Below are 26,390 nucleotides of genomic sequence, written 5' to 3' on the forward strand. Positions count from 1 at the left end.
GAGGAATCAGACTCAAAAGGGGAACCCATCCTCATTTGGGTGACATCAAGAGTGTGATTATAGTCTTTAAACAATACAGAACACTGGAGAGTAAGAACTAATTTCATGAGCACTGGAATGTAACAGTAATACATCATGGTACTACATGAGTAATGTTCTTTCTACAGTCTTATACAGTCAGTTGAGATTATGGAACCAGGAGCTACTGAGCAACTCATAAATTAGCTCAACATTCGCGATCATCAAAGATCCAACACCAGCTTTCTCCATGCCAGAGCCTTTAAACACTCAAAGAGGTCCAATGTCCAAACTCCTCATGAAGTGGTATCCAAATGGTGCTGGTACGTCTCTAGATGGTTTGGGATGTTTGCGGGGTCGACATCTACTTCTTTAATGGTCCAGATCATGGCTGACCCCAGCTTCCTAACAACACTGGGATGTGCAAAAAAAAGAATGTCACTGTAATGTACATATTCTAAGTGCAAGTGCAAAGCACCTTTAATAAAAATAATTTATTCTTGATTTGGTGCATACAAATTAAGTTAATTATTTAGTTAGTTAGTAATTTGTCTTTCACTTTAACATATATCATGAGTGGCAGTGGTGGTTTAAAGGTTAAAGCTCTGGGTTACTAATTGGAATTTCAGGGGTTCAAGCGCTACCAATCTGCCACTGCAGGGCCAGTAAGCAAAGCTTCAAGTGTTCAAGACCCTGTGTTTTGACCCTAACGTCCTAACAAGCTTTTGCTGTGCTGTAGTGTATATGGGACAAATCATTTCTAATTCAATAAAAACTAAAGGACATCAACAGAACAACATATTTCTAAGTAGTTATAGCAATATATCTAGGTTCCCTAGTGGTCTAGTGGTCTAATGGTCTAGTTCCGATGCGGCCGGGTTCGATCCCCGGTCAGGGAACCAACCCCAGCCATTAGGGTTGCACAAGCCTTAGTGCCGGTCCCAAGCCCGGATAAATGGGGAGGGTTGCATTAGGAAGGGCATCCAGCGTAAAAACATGTGCCAAATCAAACATGCGGATGGTCCACTGTGGCGACCCCTGACGGGAGAAGTCAAAAGAAAGTTTATAGCAATATAACTGTTACAATGTATGAAATGAATTTATAGAACTCTAATACTCTGCTTATAAACTGATTCAAATGAAAGCGTTCCAAAACTTTTGGATTCATATTTATTGGAAAGCGAAGAAATGATGAAATTCTCTAGAAAGTTAAATAAAAAGATTTGTGAACAATGGTATGTTCAGCCCAGAGCAGCTGAATCAGAAAAAAAACCAAGCCTGGGGCTGCAATGCCTGCTGGGATCCTGTCAGTACGTGATTCATCTTGTACATCGTAGGTGATAGATACGTCTCGTTTAAAAGTCAATGCCAAAGCGCTTTACTGTGCCAAGGCCGATTTATGACCACAAGGTGAAGTTATGATGACTGTCCCTATAGTCAGAGTAACAGCATTTCAATCTTCCCCATCCCTGATTCTTCGCTCTACTCACTTCTTCCCTTCCTCTGTCTTTTGCCGGTCATTTCCTCTGAAAGCATGCAATCGGATTGTGAAAAGGGCTGATAGAATCCCAAACTTGGACAGATTCTTCATTAGAGATAAACAATGCATTTGACTAAACATAACAAAGCCATCATACATCGGACTTCCGTCAAATATTCATCGAGCTATTCATATATTTATAGTAAGACAAGCGGCTTGCATGCGATGACGGGGTTTATTGCTGCTTCACGCTGCTAGCTATGTTGTTCGCTTTTAAATGCTTGTTTGTTTTATGCCATGCTGAAAAATACAGGAAGACGGATGAATAATGAATCTCTGAATTATAAGTGGTTCTAGCAGAGCCAGAAAGCTTCAAGCTGGAAAAGAGTTACGGAACAGAGGAACAGCTGAAATATAAAATGAAGCCACACAGAGGGGCAACTTAAAACAAAAGCAAACTTCTGACCTAGAAAGAGATGCTATTAAACATCCTGATACACCTGCCAGGTGACACTGTTCTGCTTAGCACAAGTGCTTTTAGTCTTATTTTAGATTTGCAATTCAAGATATAAAACATTTCTAGTCCAAAATTAGAGTTGTTTTGTGTACAATGACTTTCTAGTTCAGCAGAACCACTTTAATAGGAACACTTGATCAGAGGGACATATCAACTCCTGAAGGTTATATACATGATCATGGAAAGTAATGGAGAGTGTGTTAGAGAAGTGAAGAGAAGAGTGATAGCAGGAGTGATGTGTGATAGAAGAGTATTTGTGAGAGTGAAAGGAAAAGTTTATAGGACTGTGGTGAGACCTAAGATGTTGTACGGTTTAGAGACAGTGGCATTAATTAAAAGACAGGAGGTGGAGCTGGAGGTAGCAGAGCTGAAAATGTTGAGGTTTTTGTTGGAAGTGACGACAATGGACAGGATTAGAAATGAGTTTATTAGAGGGACTGAGCATGTAGGATGTTTTGGAGACAAGGTGAGGAAGGTGAGATTGAGATGATTTGGACATGTGCAGAGGAGGGACATGGGGTATATCAGTAGGAGAATGCTGAGGATGGAGCCACCAGGAAGGAGGAAAAGAGGAAGTAAGTGAGTTTCTATCCAATCAGATTTTAGCCGTCACATCTCTTATTTTTGTAAAGCCAGCAGAAATAAACAACGCGGGCTCTTGTTAGATTTAAATCGTTGTTGCTTGATGCTGTTATTTAACAATCCGCCTGTGATTTGGTCACTCTGTGGCCCTCTAGAGGGCATCCAGTCATGTCAGCGTTTTCATGTCCTTTGATCAGATGGCCATGAAGCGGATAAGCGCAACTCGCATCTGTAGCAAACTGGAAAAGCTCAAATATATTTGTGTGGATTTAATAGCTGTTTTTTATTCCACAATAACTAAAAGAGGAGAAGATTTCACCTGAGATACACTTACAAAGACATTTACAAGACGGACTTTCAAGAAAAGCTGGACATTGTGAGAAAAGGCAAGCCCAATCACTGAGTTTAATATTGATGCTTCTGCTAAAGATGGTGGTGGAGCTGTGGCTTCAGTGTAAGGAAACTTGTTGAGTTGTGTTCATTGAGTTTCTTGCTTTTGAAATGGCATCCATTCTTACGCCATGAGGTACATGTCTTAATGCAGTGCTCTGTTATACTGCGTTTCCATATAATATTGATAATTTTTTTATCCATGATGTCATAATGATGGTATTAAAAGGTAAATTGGTTCAGGTAGGACACCACTGAAGGCCAAGGTGTGAAATGAAAACCCACCACTAGTTAAATCATGTTAGTACAGAAGGTGACCTACGGCGTAGTCAAACTAAAGTTTGATTTGTTGCTCCTCTGCACGTACGTGCAACAGAGAATTAATCTTCCATACACAAGATGCTGCAGATGTTTCTTTGGAGATCGGATTGTGCCTCAACCTTTTCACTTTTTTTTCCTTTACAAGGCCTTCGTTTTCTTGATTAATTTAAAACAGATTGAATCTTGCATGTAGGTTTTATAGTGACAGTGTCAGTTTGAAGCTGACACAGATTGGCAGTTTCTATTGTCTGCTCTAATTACTCCATCCTGATGCCCCATCCTGAGCTGAACAGCCATTATGCTTTTCGAGATCCCAAATCTGTCATTGTTTTTGATTTATTTGTTTTTTTATTACACAGGAAAGAGCCAATGCGAGGCTCTGGAAGTCCTTGGATGGCCATCCTGCTGTTCAGCAGCGTCCTGGCTGCAGAGGCTCGCCCCAGCACGGATACACTCACTCCTCTGGTCTATCGACCGTTTGTTAGATTCCGACACAAGGTATTGATCTTTCCTGTTCTATTAGTCCTCTCCTAACAATGTGAGAGCACTGCCTCAGCAAATATGAAGCTAATTACCGTGCAAGTCAACAGCGCGTTGAGCAAAATTTTGATTTCTGTGCTTCCAGGGGGACGATTTATACTGCAGCGCTTGTTTTTCAGTGCATCTGACTCCATGATATAGTATAGTGGAACAGTTTCAAATGTAACAAGTGTAAAAGGCTGAGTAGGAGCAGGTAGGCAGCAGGTTCGAACCTTCTGTCAACACGCAATCAACTTGGTGCCACCTAATGTCGTTGTGTAATTGTACGTTTATTGACCGACTCCAACAGCAGGGGGGGTTGATATTGTGTGTGCACTCAATCATGCACAATCAAGGCGTCGAGACAGGCTTTTTGTTTTCCTAATGAGCTCTTCCTGTTGGCCGTGTTCCTCGCACAGTGGGAACCTCACCTTATATAATGGACCAATTAAACTCCGATGGAGGAACCAAGGCAGGCTGTGAGCTTGGGGCAAAAGAGGCCGACTCTTTGTCAGAGCCAATGAAACTAAAAAAATCTCTTTTCCAGACTTAGAGGGATTTAAAAAGCAGAACAAGGTACTACAGGTTTCATGCAGGGAAAACTTCATCAATTTCTTGCTGACAGTCTTGTTTCTGGAAACCAAATTAAGCCTGTCAACTAGTTCACAGAGCCATGTTGGCATTGCTGATATTTTTGGTTGAATAAAAGCAAAAAATAAACACTTTAATAGAAATAATGGGCACTCGTGTAAATATTAAATATTTACGGCAGAGTTGGAAAATTTGGTTATGTGACACTAGGGCTTTAGTCAAGAACAACACTGTCAAGTATAAGGCATGCCCAAGAATAAGACTAGATGAGTATGAAGTTAAATTAAGTCGAGTTTAAGACCAAAATAAATCAAATATTTATCTGCCATGGCTTTGCTTTCTCTAGTTGGGTTTCTCAGTTAGCTCCATAGCTCTCTAAGTGGTGACAAGTTCAGAACTGCTAAGGAACTTAGTAACATGAGTATCAAATTTCTAATTTCCGTATCAGACACTGCAAAACCTAAAAAAAGATGAAATAGTTAAGTTTTATATGTCATATAATTGTTAGCTTAAATACGTGTTCCTGTCCTGGAACTTCAAGCTAAATTGTAGACTAGCTAATTGCATACTACAGTATAAAATTAATAGACAGAAACCATCAATATCTAGAACACCAAATAAAGTTAAATTTGCAGTCTAATGCTAATCTGTTATTTACAGTGGTAAAGAGTTGAAATCTTTTGATAAACATGGCTGAAAAACAATTTAGACGTACGATGGAGTATTTCTGTGCCAAATGCACTCCTCCATGTCCATATAAGTTTCAGAAAGTTTTTTTCGAGTATGGACCTTCATGGCAAAATTCATTGTATGGGCATTTTCCCGGAAGAGTGTTCACACAGCAACCAAAGCGAGACAAAGAACATGCCTTGCTTTATTCGATTACAGTAGCCTTCGGCATAGCTGCACAGGATTCGCTCAGAAAGAACGTCTCCAAGAAGTGTGTGTTTGGATGTGAGGGAAGGAGAATCTTGTTCAGTACTTTCCACATTTACACCTCTTGCTGCAGTTGTTGTTGGTGCTATTGTTTTTGATATTCAATTTCAGACTTTGATTCTGGATCAAATATTTATTTTTGGATCTGATTGTTAGCCATAGTTCATTTAAGACTTAAGTCCGGTTTTATTAATAACAATGCCACAGCTTGCAGTCGATTGCTATGCAAAAGTGTGCATGTTGTTTGTAACTCCGTCCACGACAAGCCTTTCAGAGCTTGACTGTTTTTGGAGAGAATCATAAAGCTGTATCTTTCGTTTATAAATATGATAAAAATAAAAACCTTTTCGAGATATGAAGGATGCAACTCTACTCTATAGGTAATTCATTTTATTATGAGATTGACCAAAACTCTCTGTGTTACTGTATGTCCCCTTTAAAATTGAAAATTCTGATGTAGGTAATCATTAAAGAGCTCCAACAACAATAACAAGCTACTTACATTTATAGACAAGAGATTAGACTAGATTGGACTGGAGACTAAAATAAAGTGGACTAGAGACTAGACTTGAGGAAATAACTAGAGACTTAACTGGAGTGGACTGCAGACGAGACTGGAGGAAATTAATAGAGACAGGATTGAAGTAGACTGTAGACTGGAGACTAGAATGGAGTGGTAAGAGGCTAGAGTGCAAAAAATAACTAGAGACTAGACTTGAGGAAATAACTAGAGACTAGACTTGAGGAAATAACTAGAGACTAGACTGGAGTGGACTGGAGACTAGACTGGAGGAAATGACTAGAGACAGGATTGGAGTAGACTGGAGATAAGACTGGAGTAAACTGGAGGCAGACTGTAGGAAATAACTAGAGACTAGACTGGAGTAGACTGGAGGCTAGACTTTAGGAAAAAGCTAGGGACTAGACAGGAGTGGACTGGAGACTAGAAGGAAGGAAATGACCTGAGACTAGATTGGAGTCTGAGAATAGACTCTACCTTCCTACAAGAAAGAGGCAAATATTACTAAAAACTAGGCAATTTAAATATTTAGCCTCTATTTCTGCACTTTTTGTCTCCAAAGGACATGCAAATCAAAATCAATTCTCTTACCTTCTACCTTTTATTCTCGAACTGACATTACCATCTATCTAAAATCTTGACTTTTGGTATAAAGAAAGTATCATCAGTATCTAAACAACGTGAATTGTTTGTGCCTGGTCGAGGTCTTGTTCTTATTTTGAGCTTTGTAAACCTGAACACTGCAAGCAAATGCCAGAACAGAGATTCACACCTATACTCATATCCTGACTATAAACCGTAATGCAATATAAAGGAGCACTAACAACCCACACACATACAAGAAGGTCATAGCATCATAAAGCTGTCTCAGAAATAGAAAAATAAGCCAGACTTAATATATTCATTAAATAAAAATCGAAAGGTCAAGGAAAATGAATGACAAACGCAATGTACTTTAAGATACAAAAATACCTGTCCTTGTTTGCGCACAGCTATTTTTTTATGCACATCATTACCTAGAATAAAATATCCTTTAAATACAAATTGTATATCAGAAACAGTGTTTGCAATGATTTAGTTCTGTTGTTATGACAATAATCAACAATTAGAGATAAAAAAAATTAATTATTTTTATTTAGTTATTTTTTTCAGATGTTAGTAGCCAAGGCAGGATTAGAAATGAGTTTATTAGAGAGACGGCGCATGTAGGACGTTTTGGAGACAAGGTGAGGGAGGTGTGACTAAGATGGTTTGGACATGTGCAGAGGAGGGACATGGGGTATATCAGTAGAGGAATGCTGAGGATGGAGCCACCAGGAAGGAGGAGAAAAGGAAGAACAAGGAGGAGGTTTATGGATGTGGTGAGGGAAGACATGCAGGTAGTAGGGGTGAAAGAGGCAGATGTAGAGGACAGGGGGGTGTGGAGACGGATGATCCACTGTGGAAGGAGAAGGAGAAGAAGAAGAAGAAGAAGAAGAAGAACTCAGCCTCCGAAGAGTTTTTTAAATCCATTGTGGAAAGTGAGCACTCAGAACAACAAAATGAACATTAATGTACATCAAGATTTGTACTTCATACAACATTTCATATTTTTTGTCTTAAATATTTTAGCAAATTAGAAAGAATCAGGGTCAGAAAATATCGAATTAGAGCTGCAAGCAGCATTTTTGGGGGGCAAACACACACACTCTTTCCATCCATCACTTAATAGTGATTGAAGAGTAAATAGTAGTTTCACTCATGATGTATGTGTTTTGATTAGGACAAGGGTGCATTAAACTCTCCGCCCAGGAAATCCAGGGATGCCTGGCTTTTAAAGTTTGGGCATACGGTTCAAAAGAGGCTAAAATATATGGTGCAACTAGTTTGTTGGTACTATTTGGTGCCAAATTGGCCAGAATGTTCCTTAGACCCTTTCCACTCAATCTGCTAACTATTTACCAGACAGTTCAGTGGGGGTTGCTATATATAAACCTAAAGAATGGTTATATATCCATGAAGAAGATGGAAGAGGAAAAAAGAATAATAAGAAGAGGAAGAGGAATAGTTAGAAAAACAATAATAACACTTAACATTTGGTGCTTGGCCCCCTAAAAAATAGTGTATTTTTAAACATAACATAATAAGTAATAATTTTTAATAAAAACTGTTAGTTGAATAAAACACAAGCAGACGATGATAGTAAGAAAAACGGCAATGGTCTGGAGACCCAGTCTTTAATCTCATCTTTTCATATCTGTAAATGAATTCCTGGAAGATAATCATTTCACAGGCAGACAGAGCGTTTTATTTTTTCAAACATCCCAGAGGAACTGATACGCACAGGAAAATCAACCTGGGTTCAAACACATCTTTTGAGACACCCGAACATCAAACCGCTGCCTATTGAGAGCTATTAACAGTCTTCTTTATACACGATGAGTCTTTTTTTAATGTCAATTATTGGTGGTTCTCATTAATGACAGTAAAAAGGATAGTTGGAGATCAAGCAAGGAAAACAGCAAGGAAGAGATTGAATCGCACCTCCTGAACCGGCAGGTCGAACACGTTGAAAAGTCGGACGAGAAAACAAAAAAAGGGAGCGAGAACGAGAGAGAGATTTTTAGGAGAGATAAAGGGTGAGATGGTGGCTGGATCATAATTAGTCATTAGACACCAAAAGAAAGCTGCATGACAAAATCTATTCAAGTTCTAAGAATGTATAAAAAAAAAAAGCACATTTTGACCCTTTTCGTCATTCATATGACTGACACCTATTTCTACACCCTAACTTCCTGTCTACTCTACATGATGGATCTCTCTCTCTTTCTCTTTTTGTGGAAATGCTTTATTAACAGCTCTAGGCTCTCTGCATTATGCATCAACTCCATTCCCCCCACACAGAAAAAAAAAAAAATGAACCAAAAAAATATGAATCCTCCTCATTCTCTACATGCCCGGAACTCTACATCCGGTGGAAAAAATGAATCTTGGCAGAATAGGAGAGTATCAAATATTCATGCCATTGCCATGTCTATTCATGGTTGGCAGCTTCCAGGCTTTTTAATAGAGAAAACCATCCACAACAATTTGGCTTTTTTTTTTTTGCTTATTCTCGCACCAGCCAGTAATTGTTAGTAAACATGAAACACTGATTGGCTCAAGATTTCCTGACGACTATAAAATCGACAGCTCTGCTGTTTGAAATGGAAAAGTATAAAATTAAAGCGTAACATTTGCCTTTTGCCTCCCACAGTGATCGCGAAAGGATTATAGAGGCTTCTGTTAACCTTTAGAAATGGATTTTAATCTCAGAGGCTGTCTCAGCAAACATGCTGTACGGAAATCCGGGGAGCGAAGTGGTACTGGCTAGAAATTGGTCAAATGCTGTTGATGAGCTGAAGAAAATAACAGCTATTCAGAAACACACTAATTAGTCAATAGCAGTAAATATTTTTGTTCCAACAAAACAAATTTCATTCGAAGCAAATTCAAATATATGTGCTATAGATTAGGAGTGTTCCCAACTAACGATTTACATAGTCCAATCAGAACTGTAGTCTTGCCAATAGTCAACTGATTTGAATTGTACATTGAGTTGAATTGTACATATATTTGTGTGTATGTGTGTGTGTGTGTGTGTGTGTGTGTAAGGGGGATGACGACACCAGGTAGTCGTTAAACGAGTCCTCTTAACATTTTAAAAGCCCCAATGTACCAAACATCACTCAAAGATACAGAAAAAAAAAATTATAATAATTAATTAAATAAATAAATAAATACAGAATGGCCACACTTTCACACAGAATTTGTATTTCACATGTCAGCAAATCAGATCAAATTATCTAAATTGACTGAACATTAATACACCAAAAAATAATAAAAATTTTGTACAGAATATACTATTTGGGTTCACCCCCACTGTATAACTATATAGTAAATTCTCTCCCTCTTTCAAAACAAAAACAAAAAAGTTTTAATTTTGTGTATTTCAGAAATTCACCATAAAATAGTGCAAAAAATCAATAAAAAAAACCCAGAAACGCACTAAATATACAAATGAGCAGGTTTGCTTGATGTAAGAAGTCAGAGGAGATTATCCAGAGCTGGCAGGAAGATCAATATTAACTCGATTCACTTCTCTTTACATCTGTGGTGAGCAGAAAAGCATCACATATCACACCACCACACAGCAGACAGAACCTTGAGTCAACAGTAGATGCTCACATCGTATTCCACTGTGGTACAGTTTTCTGTTCTTTTATATCATCTTCTTTAAGCTTTAATGTTTTACTGCTCGGCAAAGCTGTAAAGAGTTGCACAAACCTAAAAAAAAATAAAAATAGCAAAAAACAAATAAGCGTTCGCACAGGCAATACGGTTTATTCTTAGTATATAATCACACTGTATCTCGATATCTCAGGAATATTTCTATCATATATCTTCCTTACAGTTTGAATGATATTCTAAGGATGCTATGCACAGGGTTTTCATAGCAGGCAACAATAATTCTGCACTGTACAAAGAAACTCGACCTTAGAAAGTCTTTATAAGAAAGATAAAAGAAATAGTTATGTCATTTTCATTCACACTGTATGAGGCATCAATTTAAACTGATTACCTCTGGATTAAAAGCGAGCAGTGATGCTGAACCGATATACACACATCTCTGAGGACATGAACGTCCCTGAGGGTATTTATTTATATTTTTATTTTTTTACGTGACAGTGCCAGAGGATGTGTCTCAACAGGCTTATGTCTCAGAGGAGTGTAAAGCGTGTGACATGTTGAGGTGGCGATTGCGTGGTTGTGACTTGTTAGAGATCCATCGACAAGCTGTCTGGAAAACAGGACACTCCGTGACGTTTTCATGACTTTTCTGTCTCTTTGTGTTTTTTTGTTCCAGCAGGATGGGATACCAGAGAGTTTGCGAAATAAGGGTATGTAACACTCCTCTTTTCTTTTTCTCTCTCTCTCTCTCTCTCTCTCTCTCTCTCTCTCTTTCTATATTTATATAGTGGAACAAAAGTTATATGGATAAAGGTTTCTATACACATGACCATGAGATTAGTATATACATTTGGAACATCTGATTCCACATTCAGTCCCCATTTGCTGTTCTAATAATCGTAACTCTTCTGGAAAGATCCACTGAAAGATCCACTAGATTTTGGAGTCTGCGTGTGGAGATGTGGGTCTTCTAGTCTATGCTAAAGGGAGTCTTTTACTGCCACTACATTGTGCCTCCATCTTTAGGTAACAGTTTGGAAATGAAAAACATATGGATGGGAAGGTCAGATGTCTCAATACTTTTATCTACTGTATATAGTGTGTGTTGCTTGAGGTTCCCTGGTGGTCTAGTGGTTGGGATGCGGCGCTCTCACCGCTGCGGCCTGGGTTCGATCCCCAGTCAGGGAACCAACCCCAGCCATTAGGGTTGCACATAAATGGGGAGGGTTGCGTTAGGAAGGGCATCCAGCGTAAAAACATGTGCCAAATCAAAAATGATCATAAAAACGGATGATCCGCTGTGGCGACCCCTAATGGGAGAAGCCGAACGAAAGTTTTTATATAGTGTGTGTTGCTTACACACACACATTTTGATTTGTCTTGAACTGGAAACGTTACTCATGGCTGCGACAAAAACATCCTTATTACAGTGGGCACAAATATCTAATAAATGTGTCCATGCAGCAATTGTTGTGGAATATTGCATAATAAATGGTATCTTCTACGACCAAGTGTGGGGAATGTGTGGGGTGTGTGTTCATATCGGAGAAGTGTGTGTTTGTGCGTGTCCTGCCTCAGCCGAGTTAGACTGTATCAATAAAAATGTTGCACCAATGGAGACCAGAAATAGCAGTGTTCAGTTGCTCTGAATGAAACATATACACACACACACACACACACACACACTGACAGATGAAGACAGTGTGAAAACAGAGTGAAGAAATAGTGATGACAAGAAGGAGAGAAGGTGAATCTATCACCAGCGCTAATCTATCGCTAGCAGACTTACTGAAAATCTCATACATATGGTCTCTTCTTTCCATGCACATCCCCGCTGGATTTATTATTAAATCTACTCAGATATTTCTGGGCATTTACATTTGTCCCCTCCATCCCCATCATAGCTTTCATATCTCTGGAGACCCAAGACAGTAAGATGAAGTTTCATGAAGGACAGAGTGTTAATTAATATGTCCTGGAGGTTTGTTTAGTGATGATTTTTGTTGGAGAATTCAGAGAATGCTGGGTTTTTTTGGTAGATGTTACATAGTTCTGTTTTGTACATTTGGCTGATGCTTGAAGATCTTTCAATTTGAAACAGGATGCAACTGAGTGGGTTTGAGGTGCTGGGATTTGAACTCACAGCCTTCCAAGCAGCAGGCTTCATCAAAGCTTTAACCAGAAAAAAAAAACAGTGTCTACAATGGAAGTTAACAAATAAAAGATTAAATTAATATGGTATTATGGGCATCATTTAATCTTTAACCAGTCTTTATATCTTCCACCATTTTTTTGTTTGTTTTAACAATAAGAACAATGTTCCTGCGCATCACGCCAGCTCAATGAAGATACAGTTTACAGGGTTTGGAGTGGATCTTGTGTGGGATGCTATAAAGCTCTGACCTCAACCCTATTGAACACCTTTGGGATGAAACACTGTCTGCACCCCAGGCCTCCTCACCTCACCTACTTCAAAACCTAGTGGAACATCTTCCAGAATAGTTTAGGTTGTTATAACAGCAAATGGGGATTAAATTTAGAACATGACATTCAAAAAGCATGTAGGATTCTAATGGTCTCAATAGGTGTCCATAAAAATAAGGAATTTCCTATCATTTTATCCAAAAAATACTTAAATAACATTATAAAATATCATTAACATCCTTAATACAGAAAACAGCTTTTACTATCTTTAAATATTCACGATCACATGACGGTCTTCATTTGAAAAAAAAGGTTCATTTTTCCTTTACTACAACACAAAAACAGTGTCGTCAGGTCCTTTCACAGTCAGAATGACACACCAGTGGTCCAAAATCCGTTTTTAAACTAAGCCTGTTAGCATGGATTACACCAGGGTCATCTCCCTCGTCTACACTGTGTCCTTACTGTGTTCCTTACCCCCGGTCTCTTACAAAGAAATAAAAATGGAGAGAGAAAAGGGGGGATAAACAGCTAGATGAAAAGCCCAACATGACTTCACACGTCCTGAATGACTCGGACACTATCGCACCTGACACATAGCAAAAAACAGGAGCCCACTGTGTCCTTTTATGTGTTACATTGACATGGACACATGAATAAATAGCACAAACACAACAAAAGCAATGGACCCAGAAGGAAGAAGCTCTGATCATTTAAATGCAAGAGCTTAAGTTAAATCTGTGGTGCGTGAGACTATTACAAAGAATTAGCCGAGCATAAACCAGGGGGAACGCTGGGCTAATTTAGGCTAATGCTAATAACAAAAGATAGGGTGAGCTGAAATAATGGGGCTGTGCTGCTACGAAAACACGTAAGCAAACTAATCTAAGGTGAAGAGTGTAAACACGGAGAGCAAATACTTAGAGCTAAGAAAGCAAAAACAAAGCAAGATAAGAGGAAAGCAGAGATGGGTAAAGCTTTGGGAAACACTTTTGTGTCTGCTTTTTTAACAGTCCTTGAAGCTTTGGAAATGAGTAGCAGGTGATTGTAGTTCGGAGAGCTAGCTTGTTAGTAAGCGCTGCCAAGGACGAATCTTCACACTTTGATACTTTCTTTTGATTGTAGTCAGTCGAGCATTGATTTTCGGAAATGTTGGGAATTATACAGAATTTCTTTTCAGAAAATTTGCCCTGGAACACGGATTATTCAAGTCTAACTCTTTAAGCTTATATTTCTTTAACATTTTTTACCTAAGTACATTAAATACTCAAGTACAGAATGTTGTTTTCATTTACCACTAAGGGCAAACTGCTATAAGTGGTCCAGTGTATGTGGAATAACACACTTCAGAGCATGTTGTTATAGAAAAACAGTAATGTAAAATACCGTAATAGTGTATATTATTTTGTTGTGTGTTTTTCCTTGTATATTTTGTATGTATGTATTTATGTATTAAAATGCTCACCCAAGCAATTTATTTTAAATTATACCATGGTCAGCTCGAATTCTCAATTCTGATAGAGTAGCATGTGTGTGTTCACCCTATTAAAGACACAAACTTCAAATCAGTTCAATCCCCATTGTAAATGCAAACTATAGCCATAGTACTATAAGTTCCAATTACGTACAGAATGAGACAGAGATGGCATTTTCTAATGACCTTACTGAGCACAGTGTGTGTCATTTAACTTGAATATTGGAATTTTAAAAAGTCGAACGAGACACAAGTAAATGTGAATGAGAAAATTTTAATGAGAAATGACACAAGCATTTAACAACAGCTTCATTATCTTTCTCTTGCTTGAAAAACCATTAAAATTCATTAAAAGCTGCTAGACTTGTGCAAAAAATGATCATTTGAAAACATTATTTTTATCCATTAAATAAGTTTTGCATTGCTTTTGCTGCCAAGTGACCATAGTATACAGTAAGTGGGATAATCCATAGCTAGGTGTGCATTTTAATGCTCTCTGCTTAGCCTCACACGGTGATGGTCATTACGCCATGCACTCGTAAATCTAGCCATAGATTATTCCCTACTTCTCACCTCCCTGATGTTTCCACAAAGCTAAACAATATTGAAAATCTATATCTTATGCCCCACCCTCATATTTATCACTTTGCTGTAATCCATATGGTCAAGTTCGCCATCCTGAACAGAGAAATGGTGTTGCACACACAGAGCTACATTAATGGCCATGTTAACAAATAGGCATGTAGGAGCTCTTGCTGTAAATCACACACTGGCCCTGGCCCAGAGCTCATCAGTAATGGAGATGGCCTGGTGCCTGTCAAGTGACGCCAAACGGCCGGAGGGAAAGCCAAGAGGTTTCCTGCAGCGAGATAAATGCGCCTCCTTCTCAGGCGTTTCCGCCAGACGAGCGTGAGCTATAAAGCCTATAGTTATTCTGACCCGGGTTCAGTCCAGAGTTATAAGCTCCACAAGCGAGTCTGGCAGCAGCTAATCAGAGTGTAATGAAGACCTCGGCTCGCAGCGGAACTGCAGAAGGTCAAAGCTGTAATCAGAGAGGAGGTATTATCATAAAGGGAGGGCTCACCTGTCACTAATTCTTTCGATTAATGCACTCCTTCTTTTCCTTTGCTGACCTTTTCTTATTCTCGCCTTTCTTGGCCCTGTGTTATGACTCCATTTAACGCGTTATTGAATCCGTCTCATTGCACCACACATCAATTAGCCGCCTGAGAACGTGCAACCAATTTCGAACATGTTTGTTCGGCAATTATTAATCGCAGTGCTGTTACATTTCTCGATTCTGATTGGTTGAATTCGTTTTATGTAAATAGTGGCTAAACAATTAAATTCGAATCATACAGTAGATGTTGTAGTAAGATTGATACATTAGAAATGTTCATTTTGACAGCTAATTTATGGATAATCCAATAATTAGAATGAAACTTAGAAACTTCCTGTATGGAGTCTAAGGTCAGTGTGTTTTCTTTCACAGGAAATTCTGGTAAAGTTTCCTTTTTTGCGCTTTTCTTGATAACATTTTAAAACGTTGTTTTCTTTTCCCCGCTCTGGATTAGCACTAGAACAAAAAGTAAGGCTGGTAAGGGGAACAATTGTTTGCTGCTATAAGTGATAACAAGAAAAATTAGTCTCAGAGGCATTTTTACAACACTGAATGTCGCTATAAATGCATAAAATTGATGCGTTTTTCTTTACTAAATTAACTGCGATCAATTTGCACTGGAATGAAGGGATTAAAACACATCAGGATGCACTGCTATTGGGAACGAATCTTCAACAGAAAATATAAAGAAACTTCCTGGGATCATTGAAAAGCCTGGACATTGATGCAGAATAAAACAACTTGTGCACTTGTTTAATTTTTATTCAGATTTCTGTATAACAATAGAGTATCATTGTGACAACATACAGCAGATGTACTGGATAACTCTGTATTAAACTTGCCCACAACTCCACAGGAGTTTAGTAAGTGACAGCGTCAGTGTGCAGGATGATGAGGATAAAATATTTTGAGGACAAGACGGTTGTCTGCCAGATGGTGGTCATTTCCCCTGGGTGATTTACGTTTTAAGCATCTCAGTATAGTTTTCAAAGTGATGTCACCCTGTAGCCAGCTAAAACATACAGAATTTGTGTGAAAACTCACAGACTGTGGTTCTTGTCTTTTAACAGTTATATAAAGACAGCTATATATGTGAGGGATTTTATTCCAAGACATTTTGTGTGCTTTCATTATCGCAAGTAATGAATGGCTAAATGAATAAAGGAATAGATGGATGGATGAATGAAAATAAATGATCATGTCAAGGTATTATTACTAACCAAAAAAAATCCATCTGTCTTGCTTAAGGCTTAATTATGAGTCATTAGCTTCCTTAATGGGTTCATTCAATCAGAAATTGGCAAAGAAAAAAAAGTTAAAGTATACTTACTTCTTTTGTTCCAAAAGTCCACAAAACCTTTGCATTCATCTGAATACTTTTTTTTCTAACCAGACAGATGAGTGAATAGCCTCATCACTTAATATAGAATATAATATTAAAATTCTAACAATTAGAATAATTATAGTGACATTCCTATTACTATATTTTTGTTGAGTAATATTAAGTGCTATTTCAAGATTTTTTTTTAATACAGCAAATCCTATGGGAAATAAGAATTCATAATGAATGACAGCTGTCCACATGTTTTGAGATTTATTTATCTTGGCAAGCCCCGCCCCTTAATGAGTATTAGTAATGTTCTGGTTTTAGCTTAATAGTATTAAATAAAAGCGATAAGTAAACAGTCAATTTGACTTTAGAGAAGTTCATAGTTAACAGCAGTGAAATATTAAACAGGGCTGCCTTGAAAATTGCACTTACAGCTTTTGTTCATTCAAAAGTGAAAAGTTGGCCTTCAATGAAGTGTCAAATCGAACATTTAGTTCGAAGTCATTTTTAATGGTCATTAGAAGTAAAAAAAAAAAAAAAAAAGCTTCAGAACTCACTCAGACGTTTAAACCATTTGAGTTAAAAATATTTTATGGTTTCTATGAGGAATAAGTGATTTATAAGGTCTAGATTGTCTGTACTTTGTTAACTGTGCATTGTAGGGTTGAGTGCAGCAGAGTTTATTGGTTGCTCTGTAAGAAGAAACTCTGTAACAAACCCTGTAAAAAAGGAATTCATTGGCTGTCTTGCATGTGCTATGTGTACAAATTAGGTGCAACGTATCATATTAACATCATATAATTTTATCCCAGCAGTTTTCCATTTTTCTGTTTTGACTAGACTTTATTTCAGTGACATTGATTGATAAAAACACAGTCAACAAATAAAACACTATTGTTATTATTTTATTATTATTATTATTTTTATTGTTGTTGTTGTGTAGTAGTAGTAGTAAAAGTATTAAAGTGTTAGTAGAAGTAGAAGTAGTAGATTGTTAGCGAAGTAGCCATAGCGATAGTAGTGGTAAAGTAGCAACAGTAGCGTTAGTGATAGCAATAATAGTAGTAGTAGTAGTAACAATATTAATAGTGTATAATTAATAGTAGCAATAGTAGTAATGATAGTAGTAGCATTAACACTGCGGTGGAAGTTTTTTAGACATTGAACTCATTGGATCAAAAGGTCACAAGTTCAAATCCCAGCACTACCAATCTGCCACTGCTTAGCAAAGCCCTTAATGCTCCACTGCTTAGTTGTAAGTTACTCTGGATCAGGGCTTGTGTATATGTATATGTATATGTAAATATATGTACATGTAAACATTACTAATACCATTAAACTTCATAGCCATTGTAATAGTAATGGTAGCAACAGTAGTATTAGTATTAGTATTAGTATTAGTATTAGTATTAGTATTAGTGATAGTAGCCTGGAGCTGCTGGGATTTGAACTTGTGACCTTTTGTTCCAAAAAGTCCAATGTCTTAAAAACTCAGCTTCCACTTCAGTGGTAATGCTTTCTATCATTACTACTTATTACTACATAGCCATAGTGATAATAGTAGTAAGGGTAACAAAAGTACCATAAGTGATAGCAATAATAATAGTAGCAGTAGTAGTAACAGAAGTAAGAGTGGTAGTTGTAACAGTAGTAGTAGAACAAGTCATTATGAAATAATTCCCTCCTGCACAATTCAGCAAAATGGCCTGTGAGTTGAGGTGTTTGATTGATTTGATTGATTTATTTTATTGAGCATTTAGTTCTAGGACGTCTGGCCATATGAAACAATAGAGGTGACTGAATGAGCCTCAACAGCAAATAGGTAAAATGAAATTGGATGTCAGAATTCTGAATAGAAAGCATGCAATAGACAAGAATACATAAGAATATCCCAGAATGCTCCTGTAATTGGAATCAGAGATGAAGTGCCTTGCCCATCAACAGGCGCTGTGATGCAAATAGCAATGCGGCAACTGAGGAGTGACAGCGGAATCACATTTCAAAGGGATTCTCTGACAGATTTCAAAATGCTCTAATATAAACGTCTACAAAATTAAACATGGCGCAGTCCATAAATAATTGTATAACATTTACACAATTTTAGTTTTCAAGGGCATTTTATTAAGCGGAATGACATCACACCCAAGAACAATAATAACAATAATAATAATAACGTGACTTTTCTGTAATATAAATATTATTATATTATATATATATATATATATATATATATATATATATATATATATATATATATATATATATATATATATATTATTATTATTATTATTATTATTATATTTAATATTTTACCTGCTCACAGAAAATCGTTATTGTGTCATATTTCATTAATCTGTCCTCAGAGCTGGACACTTTGTCATAATACATGCTTTGAATAATTCAATACTATAGACATATAGCTATAAAGAGCACATTAATCCTGAAAACATGATCACTCTTTGGGATTTCAGTACAAGCTTAATAACAGAGTGCAGCAGCATGCGGGATGAGCGATGAGCAGAGGACGTACTTATTTTCTCCACGCCGGATTATTCAGCGACGGCTCCCTAACGTTTTGCCGCTGACAGCACCTCCCGTGACAACTTCATTTATAATTTTGCCCATCTGTAAGCAAGTTCCATTTTTTGCCCATCTTTAGACTTTCCATAGAAAGAGAATGGGAGAGAGAAATAGAGAGAGAGAGGGAGAGAGAAAGAGAGACAGAGAGAGAGAGAGAGAGAGAGAGAGAGAGAGAGAGAGGGCACACACTAAGGGTGAGGTGATGAGGGAACTAATGTAAGTTGAGCAGAGAATGAGGACAGTACCAAACTCAAATGGACCAATCCTTTGGGAAGAAGTTGCAGTTGGTTAATAATGTGAGATCACCCAAATTAATTGTAGTAAGGCAATATAATTGTACTTGGGTTGGAATGTAGAACAGGGGGTAATAAAATGGATGCAACCAGGGATTTATGAAACTAAAACTAAAATGTAGAATTTATGAAAATAAAATTAAAACTGAAAATTATAATTGTAAAAAAAATATATATATACATATATATATATATATATATATATATATATATATATATATATATATATATATATATATATATATATGTGTGTGTGTGTGTGTGTGTGTGTGTGTGTGTGTGTGTGTGTGTGTAAAAATTCAATCGACGATTTTTTTACATATTTTAATTGGTAAAAAACTATTTATTTATATATGCTGCTGTTGCTCCATCTTCATCTTTTTCCGCAATACATTTTTATTATAGTATGTACAAATTTCTACCAAAGTAACTTTTTCCCCAAGCGTTCTGAAGCCCTTAGCTATACTTTAGAGACCCTTATTGAAAAACACACAAACAAAACAGTTTTTCAGCTAAAACATTATAAATCATCTGTTCAGCTCTTACAATTTCCTCAGTTCTACTGAATGGTGGGAAATTCCCCAGTAATTCTTTCACTTTTGTTAGAAGGTCACATTTTGTCCATGGAAGTACAGAAGTGTGAATTGGTGCGAAAGCACCCGGGTAGAAATGCTAATCAGAGCAATGAGATGGTATGGAAATAGGACATGCAGGACATCAGGGAAACACTAGAGAGGAGGAGGAATAAAAGCACTGTGATTTTGTTCCATGATTAGGACAGCATTTGTGTGTCTAAATTGAAGGAAAAATTGTATACTATTATTATTGCAAAGATATAAAAATCTAGTGTATAATTCTATGTTTTATAAAACATTTTCTTCCAAGAACCATTAATTGTTGATTATGATAGGGGATGTTTTAGTCACAATATTCATTGAATCTTGTTTCTCCCATGTGAAACATTTAGAACGTTGCAGAAATCACAAGTGTTGGATTGTATTGACTTTAAGAGTAGAATTTTCATCAGATCACAAGAAGAATTAAATGAAGTCCTTTCCTTTATTTCTATTTTGATGATATTGACTGACTTAGCCGTTACCCATCCCTGATGGTCTAGTGGTTAGGATGCAACGCTCTCACCGCTGCAGCCCGTGTTCGATTCCCGGTCAGGGACCCGACCCCCAACCGTTATGGTTGCACAAGCCTTAGTGGCGGTCCCAAGCCTGGATAAATGGTGAGGGTTGTGTTAGGAAGGGCATCCAACGTAAAAACATGGCAAATCAAACATGCGGATAATCTGCTGTGGCGACCCCTAACGGGAGAAGCCGAAAGAAGCCATTTTTTAAGCCATTACCCACAGTGCAACTCATTGTAAATGTAAACCTCAATTATCTTTGACACCAAATCCTCAAAAAGCAAGACAAACAAAAGTCAGGAGTGTGTTGCTTCCTGTCCTTTGAATATTTCAACCTGTAAACGAACTGCAAGACAGGCTTCCGGCACGGTGAGAAAAGTCAACATTTGCATGCTTTGAATATTCATGAGCTTCAAAGCTAGAGAAACAGGAGGGACTCTAATTCCAACATAAGTCATTTGTGCTTGGAAAATGTCCAAAAAAAAAAAAAAAAACAGGTCTCCAGTGTCACACCACTCAGCAGAGGTCGAGTTTTAAGCTCAAGTACATGCGTTGCATATTTTTCAGAAATGCAAATTTTGAATTCTGTATAATCCTTAATGCTAATATGATCGATTGTGATCTGTCACTAAGCTTTCAAGCATAGTTTGAAATTAGCATAAAGCTAATAAGATGCTTCAGACAAAACAACCTCAGGCTGTTTTTTTTTTTGTTGTTTTTTTTATACCTGAGCTTCTACAAACACAACAGACTTAAATGAAACAATTTGGTGGTATAGATTTTGCAAACGTGCAGCGCCAGCACATCTGCCAGTCTTCCTTTCAGTCTGGGACACAGTCCCGACCGCTCGATAAATACGCCGCTCCTACCTAGGGCTAGACGAATAAATAAAGAAAGAGGAGGACCATTACTCGATGTCCTGGACACTAAGAAAGGTGCGTGCACTGATCTCCTGATGCATGAACTTAAATATTGAGGTCGTCCTTTGCCTCCCATTTACTTGAATAATTAATGACGCACTTGGGTTGTGGTGATCTATCGCTCTCTTTGTTTTTTTTCCCCCTTTCTCTTTCTCTCTTTCTTTCACAATAAATCTCTATCTCCAGAGCAGCCATGCTGGTACTTTGGGAAATACACACAGCTGTTAGACAAGAAGCACTGAGTGCTCTTGTTTTTCGATGATCTTTCGTCCTTGTCCATAAGTGGAAGCATGTTTGAATATTCCCTCTCTCTGTTACTCTCTCCCTTTCTCTCTGTCTGTCTCTCTAGTGATTGACTAGGCTGATATGATAAACAGCGATCAAATCATTGTTGTGTGATAGCAGCGGTTGATGCGGTGTCTCTCACCCTCGGGCCGTCCCAGAGGAAGCCTCAGCAGAACAGCGGCTGTAAATAGGATTTTTGACAGCCCTCATCAATTGGGCAGGTTTTTTTTTTTTTTTTTTTGCCATAATTGCTGGCCCTATCCTCAAAAGTGTCTCCTCATCTATCAGCGTGGACTCTCTGCAGAATATCTGCCGTTTCTGCGGCATCGTTTTAATTTGGCAGTGCGAACAGATTTACTTCAAACTCTACCTGTTGAGAATACACATAAATACAAAATCATAATATATTTATACAAGTTTCTTTTAGAAATCGATCAAATATGCATCATGATGTCATACAAAATGGAAAGATTGCAGTCTTTTTATGTGAGGCTTTTTTCTTTACTTTTGGATAAAAAAAAATCATTTAGACAGTCACTTCAAGAAACTAAAACTACAATAAAAACACGTGGGAAGCAACCAAAAATGAAAACAGGGCAGGAATCAAAACTAAACACACAGGGGGAATAATCTCTAACATTACAGTAGATAAATGCAATAAGGATATATAGAGAGAAATATAGTCCCTAATTGTTAAGAATAACTACAATATCAAAGAATGTCTATAACGATAATACTGAAACAAAAGTCCCAAAATTCTCCATACACAGGGAAAATTATATTCTCAGCAAAATAATATAATTACATATACCGTATTTTCCGGACTATAAGCCGCTACTTTTTTCCCACTTTTTGAACCCCGCGGCTTAAACAATGAAGCGGCTAATTTATGGATTTTTCCTGGGTTTTTCCCGGTTTCACAAACTTCAATCCAAAAAACTGAGACCCATAACATTAGACCAATGAAATTTCCGAACGGGTTCAGGTGAACCAATAAAACTCTTTATATTAAATCAGATGCGCTCCCACTGAATCGGGCCGAACCACATCATAAATATGGATGATGTTCCTCTGACGTTTGATCTGCCGCTCACTCGGACTGTCTACAGGAAATGTGAATCATTCGTCACGCTGAAAACAACCAGAGAAAAGCTTCACCGATGGTGATTTTTAAACGCACGACGATGCCAAAAGAAAAACTCTCGAGAGAAATTGTTATGAAAGGAAGGAGGAAGACAGTGAACAATGACTTTCTTGGTAGGCTACTGTTTAGATACAAGCCGTGTAACAGACACTGTCTTTTGTTAAAGCCTGTGTAAAGTTCATTAGTTTCAGTGTAGACACCTGCGGCTTATAGACAGGTGCGGCGTATTTATGTTCAAAATAAAAATCTTTTTAAAATTCAGTGGGTGCGGCTTATATATGGGTGCGCTTAATAGTCCGGAAATTAAGGTATATATAAATTCTTCCATAATATGTTATACACAGTATGTAATAATGTATTAAAATCAATAGGAAGCTGTTCGAAAGTTGAGACTATACTAGACTAGACTTATGTACAATATATGTAGAAAGTTTGTGGACACCTGAGTTTTATATGTATTTTTTAAACATCATTTTACACATTTAGTTCGCATTTGCTGTTATAATAACATAAACGATTCTTGGAAATGTTGCACAAGATTTTCAAGTGCTTGAGGTGATTTGTGCTCAGTCAGCCATAAGGGTAACATTACTGATAAAGGGTTAGAACGTGTGCCTTCCAATTCCAAATCCAATTCATGCCAAAGGTGTTAAATAAGGTTGAGGTCAGAGCTCTAGAGGAGCTCACTCAAGATCGTCCACTCCAACTCATGTAGAAAATATCTTCATAGAGCTTGCTTTGTGCACATGAACATATCATGCTGTAACAGGCTTGGGTCACCGAGTTTAAGTAAAGGAAAAACGTAATGCTATCACAATGAAAAACATTCTTTTCAACAGTGTTTCTCTGAATTTAGTAACAGTATAGAATAGTAACATTTTATATCAGTAGGAGAATGCGAGGATGAGGATGGAGCTACCTGAAAGGAGGAAAAGAGGAAGGCCAAGGAGCAGGTTCATGGATGTGGTGAAGACATGCAGGTAGTTGGTGAGAAAGAGGCAGATGAAGAGGACAGGGGGGGTATGGAGATGAATGATCCGCTGTGGCGACCCCTAATGGGAGAAGCCAAAAGAAGAAGAAGATAGAATAGTAACATTTTAGGGAAAGAACCACATGTTTCTGGAAATGGCTGGTGTCCCAATAATTTTGGCAAATATAGTGTATTAAGACTTTTTGGAGACCCTGCATTATTATGCAAAAATACTATTAAATTGTCAGGACTGCTGTGATAGAAAATGCATTAACAAGCTAATAATACACTCTAGTAAAAATCAACAAAAAAAAATGTATTGGTAGTAATTGCCCTTTATTTATTCGTTTTTTTAACTAAACAAGGCAATATAACTTGAAGTCCAAGGCAACCCCTATTCGTTTGAAATGCACTCATGAATTTGATCTTTCTGTGCTCTTTTATGAAAGGTAAAAAGGAGAAATAGACCTTGACTGTGGCAGCCAAAGCAATAAGAAAGCAGTCCCACAGACTCCAATCAAACCTCACTGCCAAGAAGCCCTGCTACAACTCCATCTTCAATTGTCTGTGCACGACTCATTTCATTTTTACAAATATACCTGTCAGGCAGCCGGAGCCAAAGCTATAAGACCAGGCATCTCGGTTCAGCTGTCGCGAAGACTCAAACCTATTAAAGGCTTGCTGGTATTAAAAGTGTACTCTTCAGTTTGTTTGGTTATCCTTTTACAGACTTCTGTTTTGGAAAAAAAAACTGTATGTGAGGTTGACTCAATATTTTACACTGATATCTTACAAATATTTGTCTTTGACCCAAACCTTTAAATATGAAATTAATTAATAAAAAAAGTTAACACTTAAAACGTGTTTTCAATATCAAATAAAAAGCTTAACTATGACCTTTTTCCTACACAAAAATCGCATGATATAGGCTTAAGAGACATTAAATCAAATGAGCGAGAAGGAAACGTGCTGCCGCTGTAACCACTCGCCGTTAAAAAATTATAGGCCGAAAACCAGCGCTAAAGATGACTGACGACATAAATGTGAGGCAGTTTGGGAAAACCTGTCATATGTTGTGTTTCGAACAACACTTTTGACTCCTCTGTCTAAAATAATAACGCTTTGACACAAATATTAAACAAAATGCCACAGAAGTTTCTTTATTTTGGTTACTTTCAACATTGTATGGTCTATTTCTCTGCAAAGCTCGGTGGGCAAGGTGGCAGTTTAGCAAACAAAAGGCCTCTAGGACCTAGCTAAGTAGGATTTCTCACATGGAGTATGACATGATTTGCTCAGAACAAAGTAATCAGATACCCTCTCAAGGAAGTCATATCATCAATATATATATCTTGAGGGGAATTCAAGTCAAACCGCGACTTTTGAATTTACAAAATTAAAGAACAAATTTCGAGTGAAAACAGCATTTATTTTTTGACATACTACCCTGCTACAATCTACACGTATCTCAGCCTTTATCTAATGCCTAGAAAGATTTGGAATAGAAATCTTATCAGTTGGTCACCAGTGCTGAAATGCTGCCCTCCAAGGAACTCGTCAATTATCCCAAAAAAGGCGTTCCACGTGCTGAATGTTTACAATAATAACTGCTGTGGGCTGGGAACACTACGATCGCGAGCGTCACTGATGGACCACGACTATTTATGAAACGTTAACACCATTCAAATGTCTTACTGCGACTAAGCGTCTCATCACCGTACTCTGCTTGAAGTCTTCTGTGGATATCCACGGGTTTTACGTCTTCATTTAACAAGAAACATCTCACGCTGTTCCTTAAACACACCAACACTGTTGTCTACCATCTGGACTGGCCCGTGACAGGTGCGCCACCTATCAGTGATACCCACTAACTACTGCGTGTAATACTGCCACGTTAGCATTCATTTTTCATACCTGTAAAATCAAGTCCTGGTTTGACTTGAACGCACCTCGTACAATTTCAGGAGTCTTTTAGTTACTATTTTTTTTGTTTTGCATGTTTGTTTGTTCACTTGATGTGGACTTTGTTCTCATTACCATGCTCTTTGTTTCTTTGAGTCTTGTTTTCACCCCATCCAGTCATTGGTCCTCCCAAATTGTGTTCATATGTTCTTTGTTAGATCTTTAATTAGTTAGTCCATAAACACCTTACTTATCTTGTTCATTGATTTTTTTCTAAATAGCCTTCTAATGCTATTCCATGGTTTCCTTACATGCCTTCTACTGTTTTCCTTATCTGATTATATATTATACCGCATAATTATTTCGACCAGTCTGTGTTCAATTTCAATGGAAATCAATTATTTTTTCAGTCAGTATAAATTCAGTCAGAATTTATTATAATTATTGCAAGCCTGTTATAACATAACAGGGTTTTTTTTATGTAAAGACTCTGAGTTCAGCTGCTTTTTCAGAAATAAGCACAACTAAATTTATTAATAGTAAAATGATATAAAAATAGCAAAATGATAAGTTTTTTTTCAGATAAGAAATACTTGTGGAAGGTACAAATTGTTCAAGCCAAAAGTGTCTACTATGAGCCATATGAGCCATTACACATTATTGTAGAGTGTGACATCAGAAGTAAATTAGACTCCTGGTTGAAGTTTTGCTAATGATTATAGGATCAGGA

General features: G+C 37.4%; 1 protein-coding gene across 4 annotated transcripts in view; it reads left to right on the forward strand.

The window, feature by feature from the left end:
* Positions 1–26,390, forward strand: part of fstl5 (follistatin-like 5) — a 144,384-nt gene that overhangs the window by 16,401 nt on the left and 101,593 nt on the right. For 2 of the 4 annotated variants that reach the window (XM_046850423.1, XM_046850425.1), the window contains exons 2-3: positions 3,668–3,806; positions 10,760–10,793. In XM_046850423.1, the coding sequence (XP_046706379.1) occupies positions 3,668–3,806; positions 10,760–10,793 (173 nt within the window). The remainder of the gene's footprint in view (positions 1–3,667; positions 3,807–10,759; positions 10,794–26,390) is intronic. The other 2 variants (XM_046850424.1, XM_046850427.1) reach the window with 1 other exon arrangement.

The sequence above is a fragment of the Silurus meridionalis genome, chromosome 5, assembly GCF_014805685.1.
Source record: "Silurus meridionalis isolate SWU-2019-XX chromosome 5, ASM1480568v1, whole genome shotgun sequence".
Classification (NCBI taxonomy): Eukaryota; Metazoa; Chordata; class Actinopteri; order Siluriformes; family Siluridae; genus Silurus; species Silurus meridionalis.